The sequence below is a fragment of the Strix uralensis genome, chromosome 8 (genome assembly GCF_047716275.1).
Source record: "Strix uralensis isolate ZFMK-TIS-50842 chromosome 8, bStrUra1, whole genome shotgun sequence".
NCBI classification, from domain to species: Eukaryota; Metazoa; Chordata; class Aves; order Strigiformes; family Strigidae; genus Strix; species Strix uralensis.
In genome coordinates, this window is record NC_133979.1 from 16414673 (window position 1) to 16440392 (window position 25720).

Here is a 25720-nt window from a genome sequence, read left to right on the forward strand (position 1 = left end):
TTTCTGACAGAGTTGCCTGGCACTGTCAGGTTTCCTTGGAATACTGCGTTTGGCTGGTGCAGTGTGCCGTGCATGTGGCTTGGCTGAAGTTCACAATAACTGTCCCTTTATCAGAGGTAAACCCAGAGCCTGCAAGAATCCCATTTTGTGGAGATTTAGGTCTGCATCTTTAGGAAAACAGTACAATTGTGTAGAAAATTAAATACAACCAAAGTATTTTTGTAAAAGGGGAGAAAATGTCAAGAGGAAATAATACTCCAGGGCAGATCTCTCGGAGCTGCAGGGCTGTGATTTAGCAATTCCCCTAGTTACTTAGGTGATACTTGTGTAGAAGGTGTGGTTCAGTCTGTTTGTCTGCAGTTAGCTGGAAGCTGTCTGCCTCAGCACAGAAACAACTTTTCCATTTTCATAAATGGAAAGAAGTACAGTAAATGAAAATAAAGGATATTAATGGAGTAACTTCTCTCGTAACAGATTATCATGAAACTCATTCTTAAAGAATGCTTCGATCAAAAAGAAAATTAGAAAGCCCACCCGGAATTCGTTGTGATCAAGTACAGGGACCAATATGTCGTTCAGTCAAATGAGACCTCGAACATCACAGGTGAGAATTTTTCTACTTTTCTGTAAAGGTTTTTTAGGTTTCACAAATCAAAATAAAAAATATTAAAATAAGTGACACTGCACCATTTCTAGGAGACCTCATAGGAAAAACCCCATGCTTTTAACATAATTTATAGAAAGTGTTCTTTTCTAGTTTATCTTTAGTAGCTCAGCAATTGCAGAAATACTTAATATAGGTTATTTGCATGGATTCTAGTTACAGGGAAGTGTATCGTCCTTGTCAATACCATCTGATTTTCACTAAAAATATCAAGACCTAGACATTAACAGTCCCACAACTACCACAGGTTTGAACACAATCTAAGTGAACCTTGCTCAGAGCAGGCTTAGTTACTCTTTTTGCAGACATTACCAAGAGCATTTCTGTGCTTCCGAGGTAGCTAATATTATTAACAGCTGTCAGCAATACTTTGAATTTTTTTTCTTGCTGGCAAGGTCAAGTTGTAGTGCTGTTTGGATCAAGCTTTCAGAGCTTTGCATTTTTTATGAGATGAACAAAGCTAGTATTTCAGCTGAAGTATTCTTGTAACCATGACACTCTCCAGAGTATCAACTGTTTTTAGTAAGCTCTGTCCATTGCTGTCACAGTGACATGAAACAGTAGCACAGGCTCTCTTTTCTCTCATTTCTGTTGTTGAGCTTGTTCTAGTGTGACTTACTTTGATGCTGTCAGCTGGCATTCAATCACAAATTGCTCTACTCATCGATGTTCTCACTATCTAGTCGTCATTGTCAGATAGAGCCTCACTCTTCATGTGCTAACATTCAAAGAAATCATTCCTGCCTCCAGAAATTAAAAGCCCACCTAAACAAAACAAAGCATATAGGAAGAGGGTTATAATATATCTACAGTTATGATCATATGTTCTTTATTTAGTTGGTGGAGCTCCATGTTTTTTATGTCCCAGAAGAAGTGTGGAACTTCAAGCTGAATACAGTTCCTGTAGCTCTTACTAGCAAATTCATCTCAGCTGGATTTATAAGGTGAGTATAGTCTTAGGCTTCATGTACTTGGTACATCCTTCACACTGCCCTTCAGTCATTTGGTCCAGCTGTTGCTCTATAGAGCACAGTTACATCTGTCAGAAGAGACTTGTTCTCTAATAATTTCTGGAGGATAAGTGGTGCCCATGTTTATTTGGACTGTATCAGGGTTAGCTCCATTGCAGCCCTTGGTGCAGACCATCGAAACACACTTTCAGAGCAGTGCTAGTATTTCTGCAGAATAATTTATATTGGAAGATCATAGTCTTATATTCTTTCTGTCTCCTTGAGACTGATTATCAAAATCTTGAATTCCTTTTGTCAGTGGGCCAGCTTCAAGACAGGGTGGCTTGATGAAGATGGGATAGCCTGTGAATTCCCAGGAACAGGGATATGATGCTCTCTCAGTCCGAAGAAAGAGCTTAAGCCATGTTTCTCAAGGAGAAGCATTACAGCCCATGCAACCACCAGCATATCTTCTCTTTTCTTCAGCAGTATTTCTGAAACGCTATGTGTGCTCTCAGGTAGCTGTTTAAAGGATTTAGTCCCAGTCCTAGGCCCAAACCCGGCACAGAGGGTTGCAGTTTTAATCTTCTATAACGTTGAAAGTTTGTTTTATACTCCTATACACAAAATCTGTGTATCTAGTGTGGTAAGAAGTTGTGGAAAAATCAAATAATGTAAATGTGTGTATTGAAATGGAGCTTTTACATGTACCTTGTCTGCTCCTGTGCAAAACCTGTCAATTTAGCTTAAACTGCAGAGAATACAGGTTTTAACTAATTTAAATTTAGGCTTGTAGTATTCTCTTAAGACAATATACTGTGTAGCTGAAAAGATTGACAGCAGTCAGGTATGAGCATGTAGGACACAGTGTATTTATTCTTGCATCGTCTTTTATTGAAAGGCTGCTCAAAACCAGAGGAAGTAAGTGCATATATCCATTTTGTTTGCTGTTCTAGTCTCCAGCAGAGGTGCAAAATACACAGCTGGAGTGGTAACTTCAAATCATTTCATGTGAATGGTCGTTTGTCATTGCCCTCTGTTCTCTAATGTAAATTTATTTCACTAAGGCTCAATTCTGAGACACCAACTTAAATTAGGATTCTCATTGTTTTCAGTGGGTTTATATCTGGATATTTATTTGTTGCTTGATGATGAGTCTTAAATAATTGCTAATTAATTATTCTATGGGTACTGTGCAATGCTGAAGTACATTAGCAATAACTAGCACCTGGCCAGTATATCACTGTCTCTAAATAAATAAATAAATAAATAAATTTAAAAACTTCTCTTCTTATAATCCAGAAGAGGGAACAGCAACCTTGGTGGTACTAATGCTGTTTGGACGTTGCTGATAGTACTGTCCAGTCAGCTTAACAATCCTCGTACTGTCTGAGTCAGTTTAACAAAGAATTCCTAGGTCTAAGTACAGGCCACTTCCATTAATCATGAAATTAGAGGAAAATATTAAGTGTGTAATTGTCTATGGCCTTGAGTTCTTGTTCCCATGAACTTGATTTCTCAGCCTCTGTGATCTTTTATTCCTCATTCCTCACCACAGAAGCCATACTTTTGTTATTTCTAGATGGGATGACTGCAATGAACTCTCATTTGCATTACTTTTAAAGAAACACCCTGAAGCAAATGACTCGGATGTGACTAGTCTTCTGCTAGCCAGTGGCAGTAAGTAAGAAACATATTATTATATGTTCCTAGCAGCTGCACTGGCAGATAATTTTCAGATAAATTTATGCCCTATATCTCAGGTTCTGTATACGTAGATAATTTTTTCCCATGATACATTGTAGTTACTTAGATGTTTTCCCTGCTGTTCATAAATGCCTTATATTTAGATTTCCTTGCTGGTCTGGATGGGCATTATCAGTGACGGATGTGCAGTGTTAGAATTGCCTCTGACAGAGCTTGCATTTATTGGGTTTCAGAGGACCATTCAAGGGGCATATCTTCTCTTGAGACATCATCTTGAAGAAATGATCGTGAATAAGAGATATTTGAATTATAGATCATCTCTGTTCTCGCATAAGACCTTGGAAGGATGTGTATTGAATTATGTATCCGTCTTTCACATATTTCTTTATACATTTGAAATAAATTACATTAGGGCTAATATCTGCGGCAAGTATGGGGAAAAAATGGCTGTGAAAGAAACAAACGAGCTAAATGTACAGGGACCAAGCCGTGTGGCCTAGATGTGTCCACTCTGCAGACTTTGGCCTCCTCTGCTGCATGCCTGTGCTCCAAGGCAGATCTGTGATCTTGAAAAGGGTCCTCTAAGTCCAGGGAGTTTGAAATAATGCAAGGGAAGCATTGTAGCCCACTAAAATACTGTGTTTATGAGATGAAACTGAGGGTGTTTTTACATACCTAGGGTGTGAAATGAAGGCATATAGGGCTCTTTGAAAGTGCAAACAAACCCTGACAGGTTAATGTTGAAGACCTGTCCCAGTTGAAGGGATGGCACGTTCTTGTCTATACTGTTTACTGAGAATGGCATGTGCTATGCCCCAAGCTATGTCTGTGCATTGCTTGAAGAGTGATAGCTGCCTGGGCCAAAATCATGCTAGGGAGTATGCTAACACTTAATCAGCATGGGTGATTAACAGTCTCAGGCCTGAATTTGCTCCCTGATTTATTTTATATGGCAGCATAGGAGCAATTAGAATTGCTTATGTTGTGCTGCAGAGCTTTTGTGTGCCTCTTGCACATTTGGTTTTATTCTGCAGAGATGCTTTTTATTCTATAGTGATTTTTATACTGACCTCATTACTTTAATATTTGCATGGTTCCCACTAGTACATTAAATGATGCAATTCATATTTGCATCAGCTCTCTCATCCTCAGACTATGGTGGAAATGTTCACACTGCAGTGTTTGGTTTTGATTTAAAATACATTTGCATGTACACATGCACACACCCACTGTAAATTTGTGTTGGAGAAGACAAAATCAAAGGAATATACCTACTACTTAAAGTGGACAGTGATGAAGTCTCCTCTAGCCCTTAGTGCTTGAAGGGGTATGTTCTACAGTCCTGGACTGGCCCCATGAAACTTTGTCACCTATAAGGAAACACATGACTGTAGTGTCCAGTGTTTTTGTTATTCATCTGCAGATGAGCAAGAGCATTCCAAAGGAGTAATTTTCAAATTTCAGGGACTTCCATATTCTCCCTTTGTATGGGGTTCCTAAAATATTAATATTGCTAGTTAATGTTATGACAGCCAGTGTAATACAGCCTACAATAAGGTGATACAATGTTCTAACTTTACCACACCAAAAGTCTCTGGCCTATATGTAATTAGGTTTAGTTCTAGGACATAGGTGCCAGTTTTGGTCTTTCCATCCATGCAAGCCAGCATGTATATAGCATTATCTTCCCCCTCTTACTAACTAGTCATCATTATTTGATCTTACAGATGTATTAATGAATAACAACATTCTAGGGTGTCTCCTCACATCACACTAAGAGTGCTACGGGAGAAGCTTGGAGAGTACCTGGGTGGAGTTGCAGTTGCAGATAAATTCAAATTTTTAAAATGCATTGGGAAAAAACTAGCAGTGGTAAGTCAATTTTTTTTTCCTTTAGTGCTCTTCTGCTTTATAATGTAAACCACAGATTTAATTCCTGCAGATTAGATAATATCACATAAATTAGAGATAACTTTAAGAGCACTGTTAGCATTTGTTTTTAAACATGGTGGAGCATAAGCTCTTGTCAGAGCACATATACTTGCCCAAATACAAAGGCACAGCTGGACAGGTATATTAGAAACATTCTTTAAAGCATCAGATGTAATTAGTTTCCATCCAGTGAAAAGATGGTAGTTTTGATAAACCAATGGATTAAATATGACAAATCTGGTTGCATTTTAAAAAAATCCCCCTAAGGTCATTATTACCAGTACATGGGTGGGTATATGGCAGTTGAAGAATTTGCAATGGAAGCTAAGTCAGAATTCCTCTAATGGTCCCTGCTGTGACCTGCCCAAAAGCCTTTAAAAGATCAGTCTTTGAATGAAAACTTTTCTGCATGTACGTTTGTGTTCCACTAATTAGTTCAGTAATACAGCCTGAGATATATGTAATCAAAAACCTATATCTCTGAATCCTTACAGTGATTCTCTATATATTTATATCTTACAAACCATAGCTAAAGATTAAATAAATTTGAAAATCAGTCCAACTGGAAGTTTGTCCTTGTAATACACAAAAACTTAAATAATGTACATAAGTACAGAATACTTTTCTCACCTCTCATTTCTCCTGTTTCTCACAGAGTTGGGAATTAATTACAAGCTGGAAATTTTGTGCCATTCTTTATTTCATTTGTAGTTGAGTTATCACTAAAATTACTCACATGAAAAACTAGAATAAATACTAAGTAATATGCAAAAGCTAGGTGGAAAAACATGAAGAGAAACTTAAAGACCGTGACACAATCTAAATGTGAAAGTGTACATACGTCTTCAAAGAATTCAGGACTTTTTAATTGGATGATAATAAGTGAGATGGTGTATTTTCTTCCCCACTGATAGTTCCAAGATAAATGGAGACATTTTCCAGCTTCCTTTAGAAAGTCAGGAAATTAATAAAATATTTTACTTTAATAGAGAATTAAAGGCGTTGGTAGATATATGTGAAGATTTTTGGTGACAAATTAAATATATCATTTTATTTGGGGTATTTACTGTTGTTTGATGTTTAACTTTATTATAAAGTGTAAAGCAATAAACCAGCTAACTGGTTTATTTGTTGTTTAGGGTCATGGTAACCTCACTGAACTACATTCTATGATCAAATATTTGTTGAGTGGTTTTCCACCCCCCCAGTCTTCTGTTTCACAACACTAGCAATGTAAGCAGTAATAAGAGCTGTACCTTACTTACAAGTAAAGGTCTTTAAGTGAAAAATAAACCAAAATCACATTCATTTGCTCTTCTTTTTCTTGCCTATAGCCAGTGTCTATAACAGCGGATCAATGGCATTGCCTGACCGTTACTGAGAAGAGAATTTAGTCCCATGTTTAGTTCAATTTCATTATTTAAATGTAAGCTCAGATTACTTTGTTTTTTCTTTTTTTTCCCCTGTTGGAGCACACCTTTCAAATCCTCATTGATTATCTTAGACTTTGTTTTTAGGACTACTGTTGAAATCTGAAAGATTCACACAAAGAATGTCAAGACGAACAATAAATACAAGAAGACAGAAGAGAGTAACAGAATATTTTTTTTCTATATACATTAAATATTTTGCAGTATTGTACCAGGTGAATAGAAAAAATTATGCAAAACTCAGCATTTCTATTCAGATTCATCTTGAAGCAACTTTTGGTAAAGAAAGTCGATGACTTTCTTCTGCTGTCACTGTTTGTATCGGGTCCTTTGAACCATAAGAGGAAGTCCAAAGGATAAAAAAAATTATTCAGTACATTCATGTACTCCTGTGGGTCTGATTGAGATTTTGAAAAATACACGGAGTTTCGGTACCATGTCAGAAAATAGAATAGTAGTTTATGTTTATGTTTATGTTTCAATGGCCATGAGGCCATTACAGAAGATAGTGCTGGTTATGAAAAAATGTAGTATGTAAAGATGATAGAATACAGAAATTAAGTGATATGCAACATTATTGATAAAAAAAATATTTTATTGGTTACGCTTTCATTCTTTATCTTCCAAGGTGAAAGCAAAGCAAGAAACAGAACTGGAACTGAAGTCATTTGCTCCTCCTTATGTATGTATTGAATGATTTTTAAGGTATCATTTTCAGAAACTTTTTACATTGTACATTTCCTCTTTTGTCCTGATGAATATACTGCATATTTTAGGCACTTTATCCTGAATTATATTTATTACCTGGAGTGGAATACTTTGAAGATGTTTATCCATTATCATCATCAACTCAACAAAGACATCACTTTAATGCAGAAGCTAATAGGTTTAGCAATGGATCAAGATTATCCAGTCTTCCCCAACAAAAACCTGAAAAAAGACAACAATTTTTAGGAAGCATACACAGCAGTCATCAGATAGAAAATCAGGAAGTGCACAGTCCTGTGGAATGGGGTGAGAAAGAACCTGTTCCAGTTTCGCACAGAAAACATAAGCAAGACCATAACAACAGGATTCAAGAGAAGCAGATACAGTTTAGAGAAAAAGGTACGTTTAACCAATGTAGTGAAGGAGGATGATGAAGGAGGAGAAGAATAAATATTATGGTTAACATTTACATTAAAATAATATTTCTGTTTTCTAATATCAATTATTATGCAGATCAAAATGGATCCAACGGATCTCTCTTCACACCAGGTCATTCAAATCCTGCAGATTGGGAGTCTGGAAAGAGTGGTATGGTATTAGAGGCCTCTCAGCAAAATCATCTCAGTCAAGGTCAAAAACACCATAACACTCCTAAGTGGAATGACAAAGCCAAAGGAACTGCTCTTACTCTTCGTGTAAACCACACTGATGAAGAAGGCCAGAATAACCACACACCCCAAAATCACATTAAATATCAAAAGGGTACAACTGTTCATTGTCATCTTTTTGCTAAAGCATGCATTTTAGAAAGTTGGCAGAGTAAAGCTAAGTTTTAAGAAATCTGTAGTTAAAACATGAGTTGGAATATTGCTATCAGAACAGTATTCTATTTTTTTAAATAATGATAATATCTTTCAAAGAGCTGTAGTTTTACTTTGAATTAATCCTTCTTTATCACTGTGTACTGATACAGGGAAACACTTTAATTGATGCATTTGTCTAATTTTATTTATATGAAAAAAAGCAGCTACTGTAAAGATTAGAGGATAATGATCCCATAATTCAACAGCAATTTTAAATGGAAAAGAATCTTGTTATCAGTATATCAGGGAAAGCATTTATTCACTTCAACTTTCATTGTCATCTTACCCATGGCTACATTACTACTGAAGAGGAAGCGTTTCCTCCCCTCCCTCCCATATAATGTTTATTTATATGCCATTGAACAGTGTCATTCCTAAAACTGAGAGGTGAGAGAACTCTTTGAGCAGACTACAGTGAAAATAAATAGTATGAAAGCACACATTAACTAGGTAACAGTTCTGTGCCAAAATAGAAAATGTTGTTTGGAAGAGATCTGTTAACTACTTCCTTTAAATTGGGGTGTCTTAGGGATACTGAGGGCCATTAATTTCCTGAACAGTTAGATAATATACTTAATATTTCTAAATTTGTAGTGATTACCAAGAAAGAAATGACTGACACATTTAAATTGGATTTGAATGACTACTGCTATATTAGTATCAAAATTAGAAATTGTTTTTAAGGAAGTAACTTTGGAAGACAAGTCTTAATATTTGAGTAGAATTTTACACTTAACATAAAAAAGGTGATCTTTATGGCAAATTTTTAATGAGTAATTATTAAATGAGGCAGTATTCAATTTTTCATAGGTATGGGCACCTTATAGATGTCAGTTAGAATGATTTTCTGGATATCCAGCACTTTGAGTAAGAAAACAAAAATTTGGGTATTGTATTCTTTGAGACGTGTCTGGAGAGTGCATTAGAAAAGACTTTCATTGATGACTTTTCAGTAATTCCGGTTTCCAGTCATAATCTGTCAAAAATAGCTTTGTCCCTCCATCATCATGTTAACTGATATTAAATATGAGATCGCTAAATATACAAATATATATATAACTGAAAAGTTGTCCATAATTTTATTTTGAATTATGAAGGATGTAGGATTTTGTAGTAGTAAAGATGAAGTCCGTCAGCAATTTTCTTTTGAAATATTTATTGTGTATATTTTAAAACAGATAACATTTATTCATTAACATTTAAACACAAAACATTTTGCTCTCCCTTTCTTTTCTGGCTCCAGTTTGTAATGGATCTTCAGTCTCTGAAAGGCAGACAGTGTTAGATACAGAATTAGTTTAGGGAAGGTGAAATAATTAAGTGGTTCCTTATCTGTGATAATGTTTCTTATACTACTTACCAGAATTAGTTAGATACAAGTTCTCAAAACAAAAATACTTTTTTAAAAATTTATTTATTTCTTCTGTTATTCACACAACACTTCTAAACCCCAGATATAACATTATTTATTGGATTGATTCACTGAATTTCTAATACAGGTTGGAAAGTCCAGGCATTGATAGTCAAAACAACTTGAATTTTGAGTGTAATCTGTATATTTTGATCATCACTATCCTGTCATAGAACTAACAAACGTGGAAAATAATGATGACCAAGAAGATACCAAACTAAGAAGAGACAGAACACAGGATGCTGGAATTCTTAAAGTAAGGGAAGACCAAACTACAGAATATGTATGCAAAAACCAAAGGTTAGTAAATAATTATTCTGCTAAAATAATGGATCATATTAATTCATAGCTAGAAACTTATTTTACAGACTTCAAATAAATAAAAGAAAATGGGGAAAAAAGCCATTTCATTACATGAATTTTCACTTGCTTCTTTGATTTTATCTTAAGCTTGCAGCAATACAGAACTAGCAAGTCTATAGCTGATTCTGGTGAAAAACTGGATAATCAGGTGTGTTTTTCAAGGTAACATATTCTTAGCAATCTTGAGAAATAAATATAATCCTCCACCTAGAAGTAGTCTAATTTTATAAGACAGGTAACTCATTAGAAGTATGAAATACTGAAATATAGATTTGAGAGTAATTGAGAAAAGTTAATTCTAGCACTACTACTTAACAGATTTGCTAATGAAAAATCAACTATATTTCTATACAATGAAATCATTGCAAGTTACACCTCTGGTTATAATTTAACAGGAACTACATAGACAATAACTATCTCAGTCTTATTAATGTTAGCTGAATTTTTTTTACAGTTTCTTGACAGTAGTGTTTTATTTTTTTTTATCAGTGACATTGTTACAATTTCATATTTCCTTTGGGATAAATTTGTCTTCTCTCAAGCCAAGCAAAATTTCTGGTAAAAACTGTAAAATCCTTTAAAACATAGATATGATTTAATCATAGTATCAGAATAAGAACATATTTAGGAAGACTCAGCACCCACATGCAATCATACAGCATAATAGCTTTCACTATTAACTGTCGCTTGTGCAGAAGTGATTGTAGTGGAGTCTTATGAAAATAAAAATAAAATTGAAAATCTGCTATTATAAATTTTAGTTTAGAAATTGGCAGTCGAGACTTTGTGAGCAATGAGCCAGGTGGCAGTTTTAAGCCCCATTATTCCTGGTCTTGCATGGGAGTGTCAGTAACTTGTGGAGTTACGGACATGGACAAGAACAATTTGCAATAGTCTATGTTTTTGTCTGTATGTTCTGTGCATGGAAGTGTTTAGTGTTCTGATTTTATTTGCAGAGGCCCAGCTGTTTGTAATTTAGTAATCATTTGTACTGGTAACAGAATAAAACAGCTTATATGCAGAATTCAAAATCAGCCCTCCCATTCACTCAGTCCACTTTCAGGGCTTATGTCTATTATAACTATTCAGGATTATGAGTTATGCACTTATAGTTGTGTCTTTTTACTCTACAGGCAGATGAAGACAAGCAAAATCATCTTACTTTGTTGAAAGAATGTATTTCACCTCCTAGTCCACCTTTTCTGGCACTTGCTGTAAATCCAGCTCAAGTTCCTACAATTCAGGCAGCAAGTGAGTATGATTCCAAGAAATTGCAGGGAAATGAACATTTAATCAAGATTGAATAGTTAATGAAGACAGAAATACCTACTTTATGAAAGAATTTCTACATACATTCATTCACAGTATTGTTACAAATTTTCATTTGTGGTTGGAAAATTCCAGGCATTTATAATTGCAGGAGCTGTTCATAGAGCATGGCAGGTTCCCAGTGACTTCAGGACTGGGAAGCTTGTGGACTTCAGGATAGAAGGAGAAAAAGAGGGAGATTGGGTGAAATACTGCTGGCTCAAGTGAGAATGTAGCAAAGAAAACCACTAGTAGTATTGCTAAGCATCCTCTGCTGTGGTGGAGGAGGAGGATAGTGAGAAGATCAGTGACTGACCTATTGTTCCAGACTAGTGAAAGTCTGAGATACTATTCTGCCTATGACCAGCTGGAATTTAAGGCAAGATTTTGCTACAGTTTATGTTACAAAGTATTTTGAGCAGGAAATAGTAATTTGGAGGCTTTTTTAGCTTCATGTGGCAAGAGTTTTCAATGTATGCAGTGTATCTTTAATATATAGTTTTAGTGATACATTATCTAGGTATATAAAAGGGTGTTTACTTGACTCGGTGTCTGTGTGAATGCCTGGATGCATGCTGGCTTTCTCACGTTTTTCTAATGCACCACCAATTTCAAAAAGTTAAGAGATTATTAAAATAAAACAATTTCTACTGCCTGTTCTGACAGAGCTTTTGGCATGATTTATGATGGGTACATTGCAAAAATCTTGATTGATCCCTCCTACTTACAGTATCCAGATGCTTGCTAAATATAATTATAATATCTTTAGAAAACAAGATGGTAGAACAATTGCAACAAATGAAGAAAGACAGAAGGCACATGGAAAAAAATAGAGAAGAACTGATCAGAAAAGCTAAAGGGCTACTGGAACAAAATAAGCTGAGGAGATACCACGGTACACTTTTAATTTAATTTGGAATGATTGAGAAATGACACTGAAAACAATGTGAAAATGTTTGTTTCCCTGTCAGTGAGCTTAATTACAGAGAGAGCAGTTTGTTAACCAGTAGCTCTGAGAAGGCTCATTTGTGTAACAGCATGCTGGAAAGATTCAAGATTGCAATGTTTCCTTCCACTTTTCTGTGGCAGTCTTGTAAATCTAAAAATATTATGGCTTTTATAAACCATTCAGTTGTGTCCCATGTACATACAGTGCCCAGAGAGCTACTGCAGGCTGCTTCGCTGTTTGAGGCCCAGGGCAGCTGACATACTCTAAACGTTGCCTTTAGCTAGTGCTTACATAGGTTTTTACTGTGTTGATAGGGCTTCTAGTTAAATTGCCAGCATAATACTTTTTGTTCTTCCTGTCTAATGGTATTCAGTTTATGGCATGGAAGTCACAAGCCTGTCATGACAAGCTTGACAAACTTGTTTTTTTAACAAGGTAAAATGTCATTGAAATCCCACCCAAATTTTCTTTGTGAAACTATTTTCAAGTTTATACTTAAATTATCCTCCCTAAGTCACATTCCAGTTATACAGAGATGAGGTTTAATCACTTTGATGTTTTGAGAGCATTCTCTTTGTACTTAAATACAGCTAAATCTCTAAGAGTATCAACTATTATTTGCAGCTTTGTTGAAAGGAGAAGACGAGACAATTCTTCCAGTTATTCTTGAAGTGCATGGCTATGCTGCACTCTGCAGCATGGTGAAGTTATATTTTTAAAAAACCCAACTTGGGTACTCGAAGCAGTGAATAGTAGCATGGAACTGCAAGGCAAGCTAATTTACGCTGCTGAGCTAAGCCCTAAATGGCTCCTGCATTGTCTTAAATTATGTTATCCAGTTAGGTAAAATAAAGGTTATTTCACAAGGATTCAAACAGCTTCTGCAGGTTCTTTAAGAAGTGTCTCCACCTCTTGAATTATTTTTATCAGACCTGTAGAGTTTCGTTAAGTGCATTTGCAAACATGTTTCTTCACAAGGTACGAAGGGAAGAGCATATTCTGTAGGAAGAGTGATCCAGTCTATGTCTAATATCCCCCTAAGATTGCCATGCTGACAGCCATTCTCGGTTACATACTGTATAGTCCTCCAACAGCTGGGTTCTTTTTGAAAAGCTTCTGAGAAGCAGTTGTCTTGATTTCCTAAAACACGCCCTGAAAAAAGGAATCATTTAAGACACTTTGCAGGCTAGTGGACATATGTGTCCACACAACCGCTGCACCAGATATGGCGGGATTTATGTGCCAGCCATTGACAGCACATTAGCAACGTAAGAGGAATTATAGTTAAGTGTAAAGGTACATAACTGTTTCCCATAATTTTGGGACTTCTGTATAAAACGAAGCTGTTCAAAATCTCTGGCCCTGCAGATCTTAAATTTTGCATAAATCTACAGTGCTAAATATTCTGCTACAGTAAAGCTGCGGACTTCAGACTGTGGTGGGCATACCAGTCTTCACAGGTCTGGAGCACTTAGTGTGCAGCTGAAACCTGCAGAACAGCCAGGCTGAATGAAATTTTGGTTTTGGACCTTGTGTTATATCTCGGTGGACAGATAGAGCCTTTTGTGGCAGGGGATTGTGTGAAAAGTCAGTTGCATTTATAGTGAATGTAGTTTTTGTCGTGGTTTAACCTACTGCCATGTTTTAATGTGTGCATTGTCCAACTGAGTCTTGTGAGATCAGCTGGCCATTACCGTCTTCAACAGACCTTATGATAAGGTGAACAAGACCAAACGGTATTACTGTTTTCCTGTGTAGTTCGTGAGGAATGGAAAAAGAAGTACTTTGAAACTAAGAAAGCTACTGTTTCACTGGAGGATGCTTTAAACAAACTGCAACAAGATTTAGAGCTTTACCACCAGAAATTACTCTTGCAATTGGAAGCTAGAGGCAGCCGAAAACAACCAAACAGTATGACAAACTCCAAGGTATTTGTTTGTATTATTTAATTGCTCTTTTTGCACAGCCTGGGTTTTTTTGTATAAAATATAAATTAAAATAACAAATTCATCACCAACCAATGACTTGTAAACTAGCTTTAACAGCCAAATATCCCTCAGTGTTCTGAGGTATAGAATTCCTTCAGCCCATTCTGCTCAAAAAGACTGAAGAAGTGCTTGAGTCTGAGCATTTGATTCTTTCTGCTTTGTGTTTGTGCAATACCTTCTCATAACAAAATCTCCTTTTGTTCAGTGTGATCAATGAATTGTTCAGTTCTGTATTGTTCTCATCATCCCAGATTTCATGTACAGAGGTAATGAATTCTAGTTTGGGGAACAAGAAATGCATCTGAGGCTTTTGGAGTGGTTGCACGTTAACTGTTGTGCAACTGTGAGTCTTGTATTATGTTGTTGGTGTCAACTCATGGGAAGTTCAGAGAGGAATTAAAAAGAGAGAAAAGAGGGGAACACCCTTCCCAATAGTTTTATCTGCTAATTTTCTAAATGCGTTAATGGAAGCAAGTCTGTTGGCAAATGTGAAGCTAGGCTAGGAAAAATAAACGTCCCTTTCTTGTATCTGAAAGGTGAGAGAGTGTATGTACAATCAAAGAGCATATGTTCTATGCAAATGTGTATTATCTGGGCTATCTTAATATAAATATCTACAATATAAAAACATTAATAGGGCTGATGTTATATTACTAGCTTTGTTCAGATGTGTAATTGCTGCTTTTAGAGGGGGATATCAGGGTTTTTTTAGGTGTCTCTGGCTAGGTCCAAAGAGGCCTTATGTGAAGGATATGCACAACTTAACATGCATACAGCAGTCATTTACTGGCTAGCACACACAGAAGATAGCCAGGATTTAACGAGCTATTAGGCTAAGCACAAGTGTGCTCTCCACCCCTCGTAAGCTAGTGCTGGCCAGGCAGGCATCAGTCAGGTGGGAAGAGTCCGGCTCTGGGGAATAGATCCTGCTGTTGCTGGTTTCCCCTCTTCCACCAGCTTTGTCCTCACTCAACCCAGTGATGTGATGATTCCTCAGTAGCCCCCAACTAGTCTGACGGCCCTGCCTGGCTTTTTCTGGCATGACAGTGTAGCTTTCATGCTTTCTCAGTGGCCTGAGCCAGGGTTACACAGCTGTGCGGTGTCAGAGCTGGGACTTGAACCCTTGTAAGCAAGCAGGCAGCTACACCCCTGAGTGGGGAGAAGGTTACAAGAGCTCAGAGATGAGAGGCTACAGATACCACTTAATAACTCCTTGTATAGGCAACTTTACCACATCATTTGGCTCAGCTGGCACTTTAATAGCATTTTTAAAGGCTTGGAACATCAAGGGATTACCATATACACCCCACCCCTCAGCATTACTGACTTCAGGGGACCATGGCTGACTTGCACAAGCTGAGTATCAGAACCTACATTTTGAAAACATGAATTTTAGTTTTACAGGTTAATTCAAAGATAGGCCCACCCACAGCTACTGCTGAAACGATGTGCTGTATAACCAGGAGTTTATCTGCACTAAACATCACATAGTGTAGCAATCTCATCAATAAATGTACTGTGACAGAGTGATGCTAAGCCTATGAGAGAAAAAAAATGAAGTATGCCTTTTTATTATAAATGAGGAGTAGCCATAAAAGATAACTGCAAAACAATGTGTTGTAGCTCAGGAGATCTGATCTGGATCTTAACTTCCCAAAGCAATAGGGAGTGGAAGAACCTCCGTACTCTGCTGAAGGGCTGGCAGCAGAAAGGAGCTGCCCTCTCTTGGGGAGCAGACTGCTTACAGACCAGAGACAGCCCAGCACACATTAAGGATGGCAAGAAAGTGGGAGAGTTGGAAAGAGTTTAGAGGATTGTTCTTGAGTGGTGAAGTAAAACCCAATGAATGAAGAGATGCACTAATGCTGCACTTAAAGTTTTGTTGTTGTTTCATACAGAATTACACAGTCATCCGGATTGCTACAGTGCAGCATGAACTTGATCAACTGAGGAGGAAGCTGGATGATACAAAAATGAAACTTGTGATAGAAATTAAGGTACTCTGCCTTTTAAATAAAATAGTTGAAATGTTGCTATGCATTAAAAAACTTAGATCTTCCCAAACATTAGATGATGTAAATATTTGCTAAACAGTTCTTGTTTTACGGTGTTAGTTGTTGTTGTTAAGTTTATCACTTGAGCCAAATTACTCCAGAACACGAGGTTATTAGATGATTTTGAATATATGGCATTCAAGCAACTTAAATTTTCAAGGTACACAGTAAGCTAAGCTTCACAATCTCTTGCATAAAATTCCCATTTCACTCAAAAGGTAATTGAAGGAACATACTTGGTGAGGCACTGATCAGTAGTGGGCCATGGCTAAGAAAAAAGTAATGGTATAAAGAGAAAAAAAAGAGAATGGCTCTCCAGGCAGATGCCAGTCCTCTTCATCTGCTTTATTCCGTACCAGTGCTGCCTGTGGCTGCCTTTGGAAGGAGGGTGATGGTATAGGCCTTCACACTGGATAGCTTTTCATGCTTGAAATACGAGTCCTCTACATCATGGAGATTGCCCATGCCCCTGTTTACTGGATAATCTAGGGTGGATGTACTTGTTAGGCCTCCTCCACTGTATAACAAGGAGTGAAAAGAACAATGAACTTCACAGTTGTCTCTTCAAAACACCAAGGTGAAGTACAGAAGAAAATAGTGCTAGAACTAGGCTACCTAATTAGACATGTAAAATTTTAAAGATGAAGAATGTATCCTGTATTCAGCCATCCTGTATAAAATTCAGTCTTAGTTATATAAACCCATATATATGTCAACTCCAGAAATTTCCTTAAATTGCAATTCCTTAAATTACTGGTTCTTCTGCAGATGAGAAAGCAAGCAGCATCTGACTTACGAGCACTGAGAGCAGAACTGACACAGAAGAAGATTCATTCAGCTTTAATTCTCCAGTCCAGAAAATCAGGAATTTAAGAGGATGACATGATATTAACATCTGTAAAGTATATAGAAGCTCAGAATTTCAGAGCAATTGTTTGTACATTCTTGAAGTTATCTTGTAAAAAGACATCAACTATATACACGTGGAATTTGTATACCAGGCTACTGAGGTACTGCAGCTCACTTCTTTTTAAATCTCACTCTTACTATAAGATTAGTCAGCTACTTAAACATACAGTTTAACCTAATACCATGTCTAAAACAAAGCTAACTTCTTTTAAAAGTGCAACTTAGTGAACTGTGTAACATCACATTGGTATGCTGATGTTCTTTCATTAACAAATAAACCTATCTCTAACCTCCTGTTCTTATTTTCAGGCACACACATTAAATTTTTGGAAAATTATTAAAATGCATTTTCTGTAGAACTACAGCAACGGTAATCCTTTATTTAGCTATTTACTGAAGTATATTTTAGTTATTATAATTATGCCTATCTATAAATCACCAATGCATATTACCATATTATGAAGTATGAACAAAATCTCAGATAACCTCACCTTATTTCATATCTAGATGGTTTTGTTCCCTCTTTTAATAGGAAAGCCACATGGACGTTAAAGTTCTTCTGTAATTAATGGAAGAAGCAAGGTTTGTCTTGGACAAGCTGCAGTGATGATCCTAGTCCTACTTAAACTATTGTACAGTCTATTTTTCTTTAAGTTCAAGCTCATGCGTGTGCTTAGATAACAATTCCCTGAAAGCGTAATCGGAAACCTCTTCTTGATAGTGATTTTTTTTCTAGCTCTCCTGTTTGCGGTACCAGATGTTATTACATTAAGCATAACAATAACATGCTAGGAATTAATGTCAGCTAAAAAGCTGGAAGTGAAACACATGGCAAGTCAGTACTACAGTAAGAAAATTACACAACTCTCAAAAGGACTGACTTCTAAATGTCTTGAATCAAACCACCCATTATCCAATTTAATTTCTTAAAGATAAGATTTAACAAAGATTTTAGTGCTAAAGTCTTAAACTAATTACTAAAACTACAACCACTTTTGCTCAATTCAGGATTCAATCCCACATCCTGTATTTCAGAATTGTGTCTTAAATAAGATAAAAGAGCAGGCAACTAGCTACTAGAAAATCTAACCTAATTTAAAAAAGAAAAAGTATCAACTCATGATTCTTGACTGCTACAAGAAAGAGAGTTTTATAATAAAGTCACCTGGCCTTCGGTTAGGATGTTGTAGGTCAGATCATCTGCTCCAGAAGACCTCTCGATTTCACAAATCTCAATCTTATTTTAGCATATGAATATAAATAGTAACACAAATTCTGAAGCGTCTAGATGTCAAATAAATTTATCATTTTCTTCTAAAACCTACAGACCAGAGGAGTGAAGAGCCCTCTGATTTTTCTAGGGGATTTTTTCTTTATGTGCAGTCAGACACTCACATGAATTCTTCTAGTCCTCTCCTGAGTAGCCATTATGGTAGTGCTGGTGTTCTGTGGTGTTTTCCCAGTAACTATTTAGCCAGGGAAAAAAACAAACAAACCAAACAAACACCCACAACTGACTACATATATCTAATTAAATACATTGTTTAATTAATGGAGTCACTTAAGCAGGGCACAGTTGCACTTTAATCTGGTTGTGAAACAGTTCTGAGAAGCAGAGCACCAGTGTGGGCTGTAAGCTGTGGAACAAGTAAAGCATAAACAACACTGTTTACCAACCTTAGTGAAGACAGCATTTTATTTAACAAAAAAAAAAAAATCCTCTAAACACCAGTCAGTCTTTCCATCACTACAGATAATTTTTACAGTTACAAAATTTCTCTAGGCAAATTATTTTATGAAAAATATGAACTAGAAAGAAAATATAACCTTGTATTATTTCAGAGGGAACACCATATAAAAACAACAGGCTACTGAATGAATCTTAAAGTGTGTGGAAAAGTACATATGCAGATCATTGAACAAGCTTCTGAGTTCTAGTTTTCAGGAAGTAAAGAAGTTTGAAACGGAAGAAAATATTATCCAAGTCCTCTCCCTATTAACGTTCTCTCTTCAAGATAAGATCCAAGATTTTTGGCTTTTGAAACTAAGGAATTTACGTGATACATAAACACGGTGAAACTGGAGTTTATCGAGTATTTCGTTCTAACAACAGGTCTGATAAAAATCTTAATGGCAACTACTTCTTGTTACACAATTTCTTCAGTCTAGAAAATACTTTAAGCTCTAGAAGAGTAACCAAGTACAAGCACAAGTTTCATTAAGTTGCAGGTAAGCAACAATCTGTCTCTCCACTATTCTCTGTTTAATCTGATTCAAGAGTGACTTAGCTAAAATACAGGTTGGGGTGGGAAGTCAGAAAGCTGAGACTGGACCATGAGACTCCGTTGTGAATATTTGCTGCACCAGGCAGCCTTAGCAAAGGATTGTTATGAGATTGCCCTGTAAATCCACCACTTGGTCTTACTTGTTACCAGGTACACACTGGGTTCAAGCTTTAACCAATTTACGGTAGTTGTGAAAAATGAAAAAGACGACCAGTCTTTTTAAAAAAATGCTGCTAAAGCAATATTGGAACTTTTTGAAGAATGAAAATATGGCTTTGCATACAAAATGACAAGATGAATTTGGCTAGTTCTCAAAGTTTTTGTAATCATGGTATATTTATAAAGTCAAAATCTATGACAGTATAAACCATAATAAAAAATTACCAATTTCCATCATTCTAAATCAAGGGTTACATGGTTCTTACGGTGTCAGGGCTTGCCACATTGCTTCAGTTTGTTGTTCTGCTACAGCTTCCCTGGAATAGTCAAGACTATTTCCGTTCCACATGCCAATGCCCCTTAAACCTCGATTCTTCACATATGCTGCTTTTAGAGAGATGCTGCGAGGGTCATCATACCATACTTGGTGGAAGTGACCAAGAGCATCCTAGAAAAACATTTAAACACTAGTGTCAGTATTTACCTATCTATATAAACAGGATACATCAAAGTTCATTGAGTTTTGATTGCATTTTCTGTTGAATGCAGTGAAAGGTACAACTGAAAACTGAGATATACAAGCTATGTAGATTTACATAATGATACTTTCCTGATTTACAAATTATTTTTCACACAGGACAATTAAAAATTTTAAGTCAAATACTCAGCTATTTTTTTACTTGTAGAATCTAAGTTATAGCACAGTGACACACTTTAACTGAAGTTAGATGAAAAGACTTGGCTAATTTGTACTTTGATAATTTTTTAAACCAGCTAAAATCTCAGATACGCTATTTAACATAACAGGTGAATGTAGTTAAAGATTAAGTGCTTTTTTCAGCAATAAATAGTTTTAGAGGAGGTTATAAAATTTTGTCAAAAGTTATGTTTCTTTGACGTGGTCATTGCTTACAATGCCTTTTAATCATCTACATGTGAAACCTAAAATTATGTCTAAAGAAACAAGATGAAACGCATACACTGTGTTGTTCATATAAGCACAATCATTCATGGACTCTTCCACTGTGTCTATGTAGAAACCAAATGCAGAACAAAACATGCATGCAAGCCACTGGGTTAGAAAAACTTAAGAGCATCTCAGAATCTGTTTTAGTTTAAATCAGTCATCAACTCATAGAAGTAACTATAATGGTGAAGGATGAAGCTGTAGGATTTTTTTGTGCCAAAACATCCTTTTTGACATGATACAATCTCTTGAGAAAACTGCAAAGTAATACAGATCTTTATTACTCCTGCAGTCTTCAGTCACTGTACCCCTCTTTCAGACTAGAAATTCAAGACATGGAAATCCAGCCATCCTTTGCTACACAAATAAAATGAAGTAGAAAACACAAATGGAAGACTCTAACCCTGAAAACTTTATAATCAAAGAACTACGGTTCATGAACATTTACTCCACAACATGGTGTCTTATAAAGAGACACTTACCTTGTATTCATAAAATGGAGACTTCTGTACCTCGTCCCACAGCACCCCTGAAAGAGAACTGTTCACCTGCTTCATAATTGCTCTGTAGGGGACCTGACTCCCTGCAGCATCACTGCAAGGAGCCCCACGGAAGGGTACTTTGAAAAGGGAACAAATATGATCCTGGAAAAAAAGCAGAGGGCATGAGTTTCATGTTACATAGATTTATTGAAATCCAAAATAGCAGTACAGCCAAGAACAAATCACAAAAGGCATCAGGGTCTCAAAACTCCCAAATCTTCAAGTATCTGTGGCAGACATACTATCTGTAGACAGAAGGAAATTAAAACAGTTAAATTTGTTTACTCTGTAGTAATACAGGATTGGATGCACATCATTCAACTTATACAGTTGTCTTATTTTTTCCACTTTTAACTCACTCTTACATTTTTCATAAGTATAATGTTGTTTGAGACTCCATGATTTATCCATAAACTGCTATACTTTAACAGTCATAGGTTTGCTATGGTTTGTCTGGTCTTTCAGCAGTGAGCTTAGTGACTGTGTTGAGAAGGCAGATACAAGTGTTGTAGTGCCTTTGGACATCATCTCTTCCTGTACAGATAACATCTATAGCTCCTTAGTCAAACATGGCGCTTGGGTATCGTGGGTTCAGGTTGCCTACGGAGAGACAAAATGCCTTGCTTGGTGACACGCTGCTCATCAGTTATCAGCCAAGCAAAAGTCTCTGTCTTGAGTGCCAGCCATATGCTCTTATCCATCAGACCGCAGTATATCCTAATCCAAAAACAGTATGACCAAAATCTAGCTGTCTTCTTCCATGGAAAAAATTAACAGTACAATTGCAAATGGATAGTCTTCATCTTACCTTAGATAGGTTTTGGCAGACATAGTCATAGCCATACCAGGGGACGCCCATCACAAGCTTCTTAGGATCAATGCCCATACTAATGTACTCTTCATATCCTAGTTTTGAAGGAAATAAAAATTAAGATGCATTAGGGCACTTTCCAATGCTTTTTATTCTTACAACTAATCTGCAGCCAGAGCCAATACAGGACATGCAGACAGACAGAGGCTAAGGTGCAAGCTCTTCTTTACCTTCTGCCTGCAGATTCCTAGACTTGCTCTATTCAGATCCCAGTAACCGCTCTAGTTGCTCACACTTAAAAGCAGCTGCTGAAAGCAGCAGTTCACAAGGATGAGAGAAATGTTTCAGGTTCTTTGCAAGCCTGGGCAGACACCATTGCTTTGGCTGCCATTTGTCATTCTAAGAGTGTTCTTCACAATCATGAGGGCTAGACAATTACTTTGCAAGTAACAACACACAACTGCTAAAGGTCTATTTGTAGTGTCATAAGGATCTGAGATACCATTTTCAGATTAGGACAACACGTATTTGAGCACACTCAAAAGCCTTACACTACAACCAAAAAACTTGTCTAAAAAAAGGCAATCTTTTCTATCTATTCATGTGAACAAATGGAAACGTTCTGACTCCTGGGGAGGCATTTTGACCTCACCAACTAAAGTCTGCAGGTAAGGAGCATTGGCTTTAGCAATACAGTCTGTCCAGATCTGGCTCTGTTCATCATATGACATCACAAATAAGAAGTCACAGGCATCTGCAATCCCAGTGTAGTTGTAGCACCTTTTATCTATGCATGCTGGAGACCAAGCCCCATCAAATGTTACCTGAAGAAAAAATGCACAAGTTACTATCACGTATGGCAACTAACCGCTCTTGTTTTCTCTTTAAAAAAAGCTGTAACTTTTAAAGACAGTATTTCCCAAATGTTGCAGTGTTTAACACACAGTGATAGCAATGAGCTATAGGAGAAGCTGCTCAGCTGCTAAAATGAACATTAGATAATAAACAGTGAGTGTCCCTATTAGTGAATTCAAAACACCAAAGAAATTAAAATAGAACATGAAAACCATCCGATCAAAAATATGAAGCGTGGTGGAAATCCTTAAAACTTCAGTGATGGGCTTACCAAAACATTGTTAAGCTTCTGCGCCAGAAGGCTGTATTTGCCCTACTTTCAAAGATGCCTTAAGACATACTAATAACTGCCAGCTCACACAAGGCAATAACATTGTATCTACAAACCTCAGTGAAAGGCTTCTGCCATTTAAATTCATACAGGTCAAAAAGAGATAGCATATCATAGCTAACATTCATAATTAACCATTCATGAGATCATGCTTTAGATTGGCATAAATTTTTTTCATATTCATATGTTAAACAGCATTCTCAAAACTCCTTACATTTCATAAAGTTAAACATAATGTTTGTATAAAGTACATTATTATTACCTGTGATCCTGGTATTTCTCTGTGAAAAGCATCTGTGGTTTCTTTAACAAGTTCTGTTAATGCATAATACTCAGGGGAGGTTTCGTTAACTTCTTGCTCTATATCTATGTTAATTCCATCCATATATTGGTTTTTTGCAAGGTCCACCTGTTGGGATATCCATGCTGCTCTTTTAGCGGGATCAACAATTTCCTTAAGAGGTACATCACCTAGACAAGAGGCCTTTAAGAGTTAATATGTATTTGCACCACAGTAATAGTAAGGAGGAAAGGTTTGTCTTTACTAAACCAACAAACATAACCACAAAATAAAAAAATTCCCACACCCATACTGTTAAAATACAAAGGAGTTAACTTTTTTCCCAAGTATAGTTTTAAGAACCCACCACAGAAGTGATTACCAAGCTTCTTTGAGACAGCAGAGCTTAAAATTAAGTTCCTTCTGAGTTTTTTTCTATAGTTTTAATCTCCTAACTTCTGTTTAATATTCTTTTGGCCACTGTAAACTGCCTTTCTTGAAATCAATGTACTTTCAGTATTTCCAATGGATCATCAAGGACTATGTCTTACTGCTTAGATAAACATACTTCTATGTTTAACCTTTGTTGCTTTCCACATTGTGGTCTTGGATTCTGTTTTTGCCTCAACAGGGCCAAAACTGGATTACATCATGTGAGCGGTGATGGACTTTGTCTTTCTAATCAGCATTTGTACTTGCACTGAGTTCCCGAGTATTCATGTTTTAAAACTCAACCACTTCCTAATACAGAGGGATTGATTTAAGTTTAAAGTCCTAAAAAGTACTTAAAATCCCTTCCCTTACTCTGTCTTTTGGGTACTGCGGATAACACCCAGAATACAGACCCAAATAACTATCTTCTGCAAGGTTTTCCTTTCCTCCCTCTTCCTCCATAGCTGTGATGTTCTCTGTTAGGGAACTTACATTCAGCTGTCACTGGAATGGTTTTATTATTACTGTGGCAGAAGCCACTGCTGGTTTTCTTTTTAATATCCTGCATACCAGCACATGCAAACTGTCAAGGTATTACAGTCCTGTATGCATTATCCTCTTATCAATTAATCCTCTTACTGATTTTTAATACTCCGTGTACAAGTGAATGTGAAATGTCAAGGTATTATAGCCCTATGTACATTATGTTCTTACTCATGATCACATAAATACCCACATCTTCTCAGTGTAACCAACCTTTCAGTACTACCCTGGAGCCTTTGGAGTGAGCATAGCACATGAGCTCAGGATCGTACTCTCCAAAAGCTGCCACAGTTGTAATTTTTGACCAGTCGTAGGATTTCCAGGTTTCTTTTCCCACATCAAACACGAAGACCTGGAAAATGGGTAAAAAGCACCCTCATTAGCTCCGGACGCGTCTCAGCGGGACGGTTATTTCGCACATGTCTCTGAAAACCTCGGTGACTCGTGCCCCGGGCACCAGCCCGGGGGGTGGCCCCTGCGCTCCGCCGGTGGGGGGGCGGCGGCCGCGGCCGGGCCCGGTGGTGGGTTACAGCCGCCCCGGCACCTCCCTGGAAATCACATGCGCCTGTTTTGTTTAAAACCCTGCTCGGCAAATCACACCAGGGCCGCGGCGCAGGCTGGCTTTAACACGCTGCCGGCCGGCACCACCGCGCCGCTCCCCGGCCGCTCCCCGCGGCAGGCCCCGGGGCCCAGAGCCGCCGGGCCGGGCCGGACGGGATGGGGTGGGGGGCCCAGAGCCGCCGGAGGACGCGCACCTCGAAGCCGCCGGTGCCCGCGATGGGGTGGCAGAGCCGCGGGTCCCGGCAGGGGCACGCACCGGCGGCGGGGCCGCCCAGCAGCTGCAGGAGGCCGAGCGGCAGCAGCCACCGGTCCCACGGCCGCCCCATGGTGGGTCGCCGCTTCCGCCTCGGCCCCGGCGGCGGGCGGGGTGCGCTGGGGCCGGCCCGGCCGCGCAGCTCCGCCCCGCAGCCCGCGGGGGAGCGCCCCGGGAGGCGCCGCGGTGGCCCCGCCGAGGGGCGGGGGTGAGCCCGGGGGGGGGGGCTCCCGGCGTGAGGGACGGGCCGGCCGCTTCCCGGTGGCGTGGCCGCGGGCTGCAGACGGCAGCGCGGGCAGGCCCGGGGGCGGCCCGCCGGCGGGGAACCGCTGGTTCAGAGACATGGGCTTGGCCGACCGCTTTTACAGAGCAACGGTTTATTAAAGGATCAAACCCAGCAAAGGGTGCCCGGAATCATTTTCAAGATCTCAAAATAACGAGAGAAAAAGGATCTCGTGAGGGGGA

The 25720-nt window shown here is 37.9% G+C and overlaps 2 protein-coding genes across 6 annotated transcripts; one reads left to right on the forward strand and one right to left on the reverse strand.

Annotated features, from left to right (window-relative positions):
• Nucleotides 1-486: 486 nt before the first annotated feature.
• On the forward strand, nucleotides 487-17598 carry SPATA1 (spermatogenesis associated 1). Of its 3 annotated transcripts, none has more exons than XM_074876397.1 (13): nucleotides 487-604; nucleotides 1502-1608; nucleotides 5076-5193; nucleotides 7312-7365; nucleotides 7460-7790; nucleotides 7905-8153; nucleotides 9839-9965; nucleotides 10116-10176; nucleotides 11162-11279; nucleotides 12106-12231; nucleotides 14044-14213; nucleotides 16172-16270; nucleotides 17096-17598. In XM_074876397.1, exons 1-13 carry the CDS (start codon nucleotides 569-571, stop codon nucleotides 17198-17200), a joined length of 1701 nt encoding a protein of 566 aa, XP_074732498.1. In that variant the 5' UTR covers nucleotides 487-568; the 3' UTR covers nucleotides 17201-17598. The 3 variants fall into 3 exon arrangements, with proteins under 3 accessions (XP_074732498.1, XP_074732501.1, XP_074732500.1); XM_074876400.1 differs by having other exon boundaries at nucleotides 7905-7979; XM_074876399.1 differs by lacking the exon at nucleotides 12106-12231.
• Nucleotides 17599-18754: 1156 nt separating this feature from the next.
• Nucleotides 18755-25339, reverse strand: CTBS (chitobiase). 3 transcript variants are annotated; one of them, XM_074876401.1, is made up of 8 exons: nucleotides 25197-25339; nucleotides 24655-24793; nucleotides 23449-23657; nucleotides 22653-22824; nucleotides 21998-22095; nucleotides 21130-21291; nucleotides 19947-20128; nucleotides 18755-18873 (listed from the first exon to the last, which is right to left on the reverse strand). In XM_074876401.1, exons 1-8 carry the CDS (start codon nucleotides 25326-25328, stop codon nucleotides 18798-18800), a joined length of 1170 nt encoding a protein of 389 aa, XP_074732502.1. In that variant the 5' UTR covers nucleotides 25329-25339; the 3' UTR covers nucleotides 18755-18797. The 3 variants fall into 3 exon arrangements, with proteins under 3 accessions (XP_074732502.1, XP_074732504.1, XP_074732503.1); XM_074876403.1 differs by having other exon boundaries at nucleotides 19906-20128; XM_074876402.1 differs by lacking the exon at nucleotides 18755-18873 and having other exon boundaries at nucleotides 18915-20128.
• Nucleotides 25340-25720: the final 381 nt, after the last annotated feature.

What these genes read in the sequence shown, in the direction of transcription:
- SPATA1 (XM_074876397.1), top strand. Translation starts at nt 569, where the DNA reads ATGTCGTTCAGTCAAATGAGACCTCGAACATCACAG. An exon ending in TCACATTAAATATCAAAAGG is followed by an intron (nt 8,154 to 9,838) that starts GTACAACTGTTC and finishes ATCCTGTCATAG; the next exon opens with AACTAACAAACGTGGAAAAT. An exon ending in GTGAAAAACTGGATAATCAG is followed by an intron (nt 10,177 to 11,161) that starts GTGTGTTTTTCA and finishes TTTACTCTACAG; the next exon opens with GCAGATGAAGACAAGCAAAA.
- CTBS (XM_074876401.1), bottom strand. Translation starts at nt 25,328, where the DNA reads ATGGGGCGGCCGTGGGACCGGTGGCTGCTGCCGCTCGGCCTCCTGCAG. An exon ending in CGGGCACCGGCGGCTTCGAG is followed by an intron (nt 24,794 to 25,196) that starts GTGCGCGTCCTC and finishes CCCATTTTCCAG; the next exon opens with GTCTTCGTGTTTGATGTGGG. An exon ending in CTCCATTTTATGAATACAAG is followed by an intron (nt 20,129 to 21,129) that starts GTAAGTGTCTCT and finishes ATGTTTTTCTAG; the next exon opens with GATGCTCTTGGTCACTTCCA.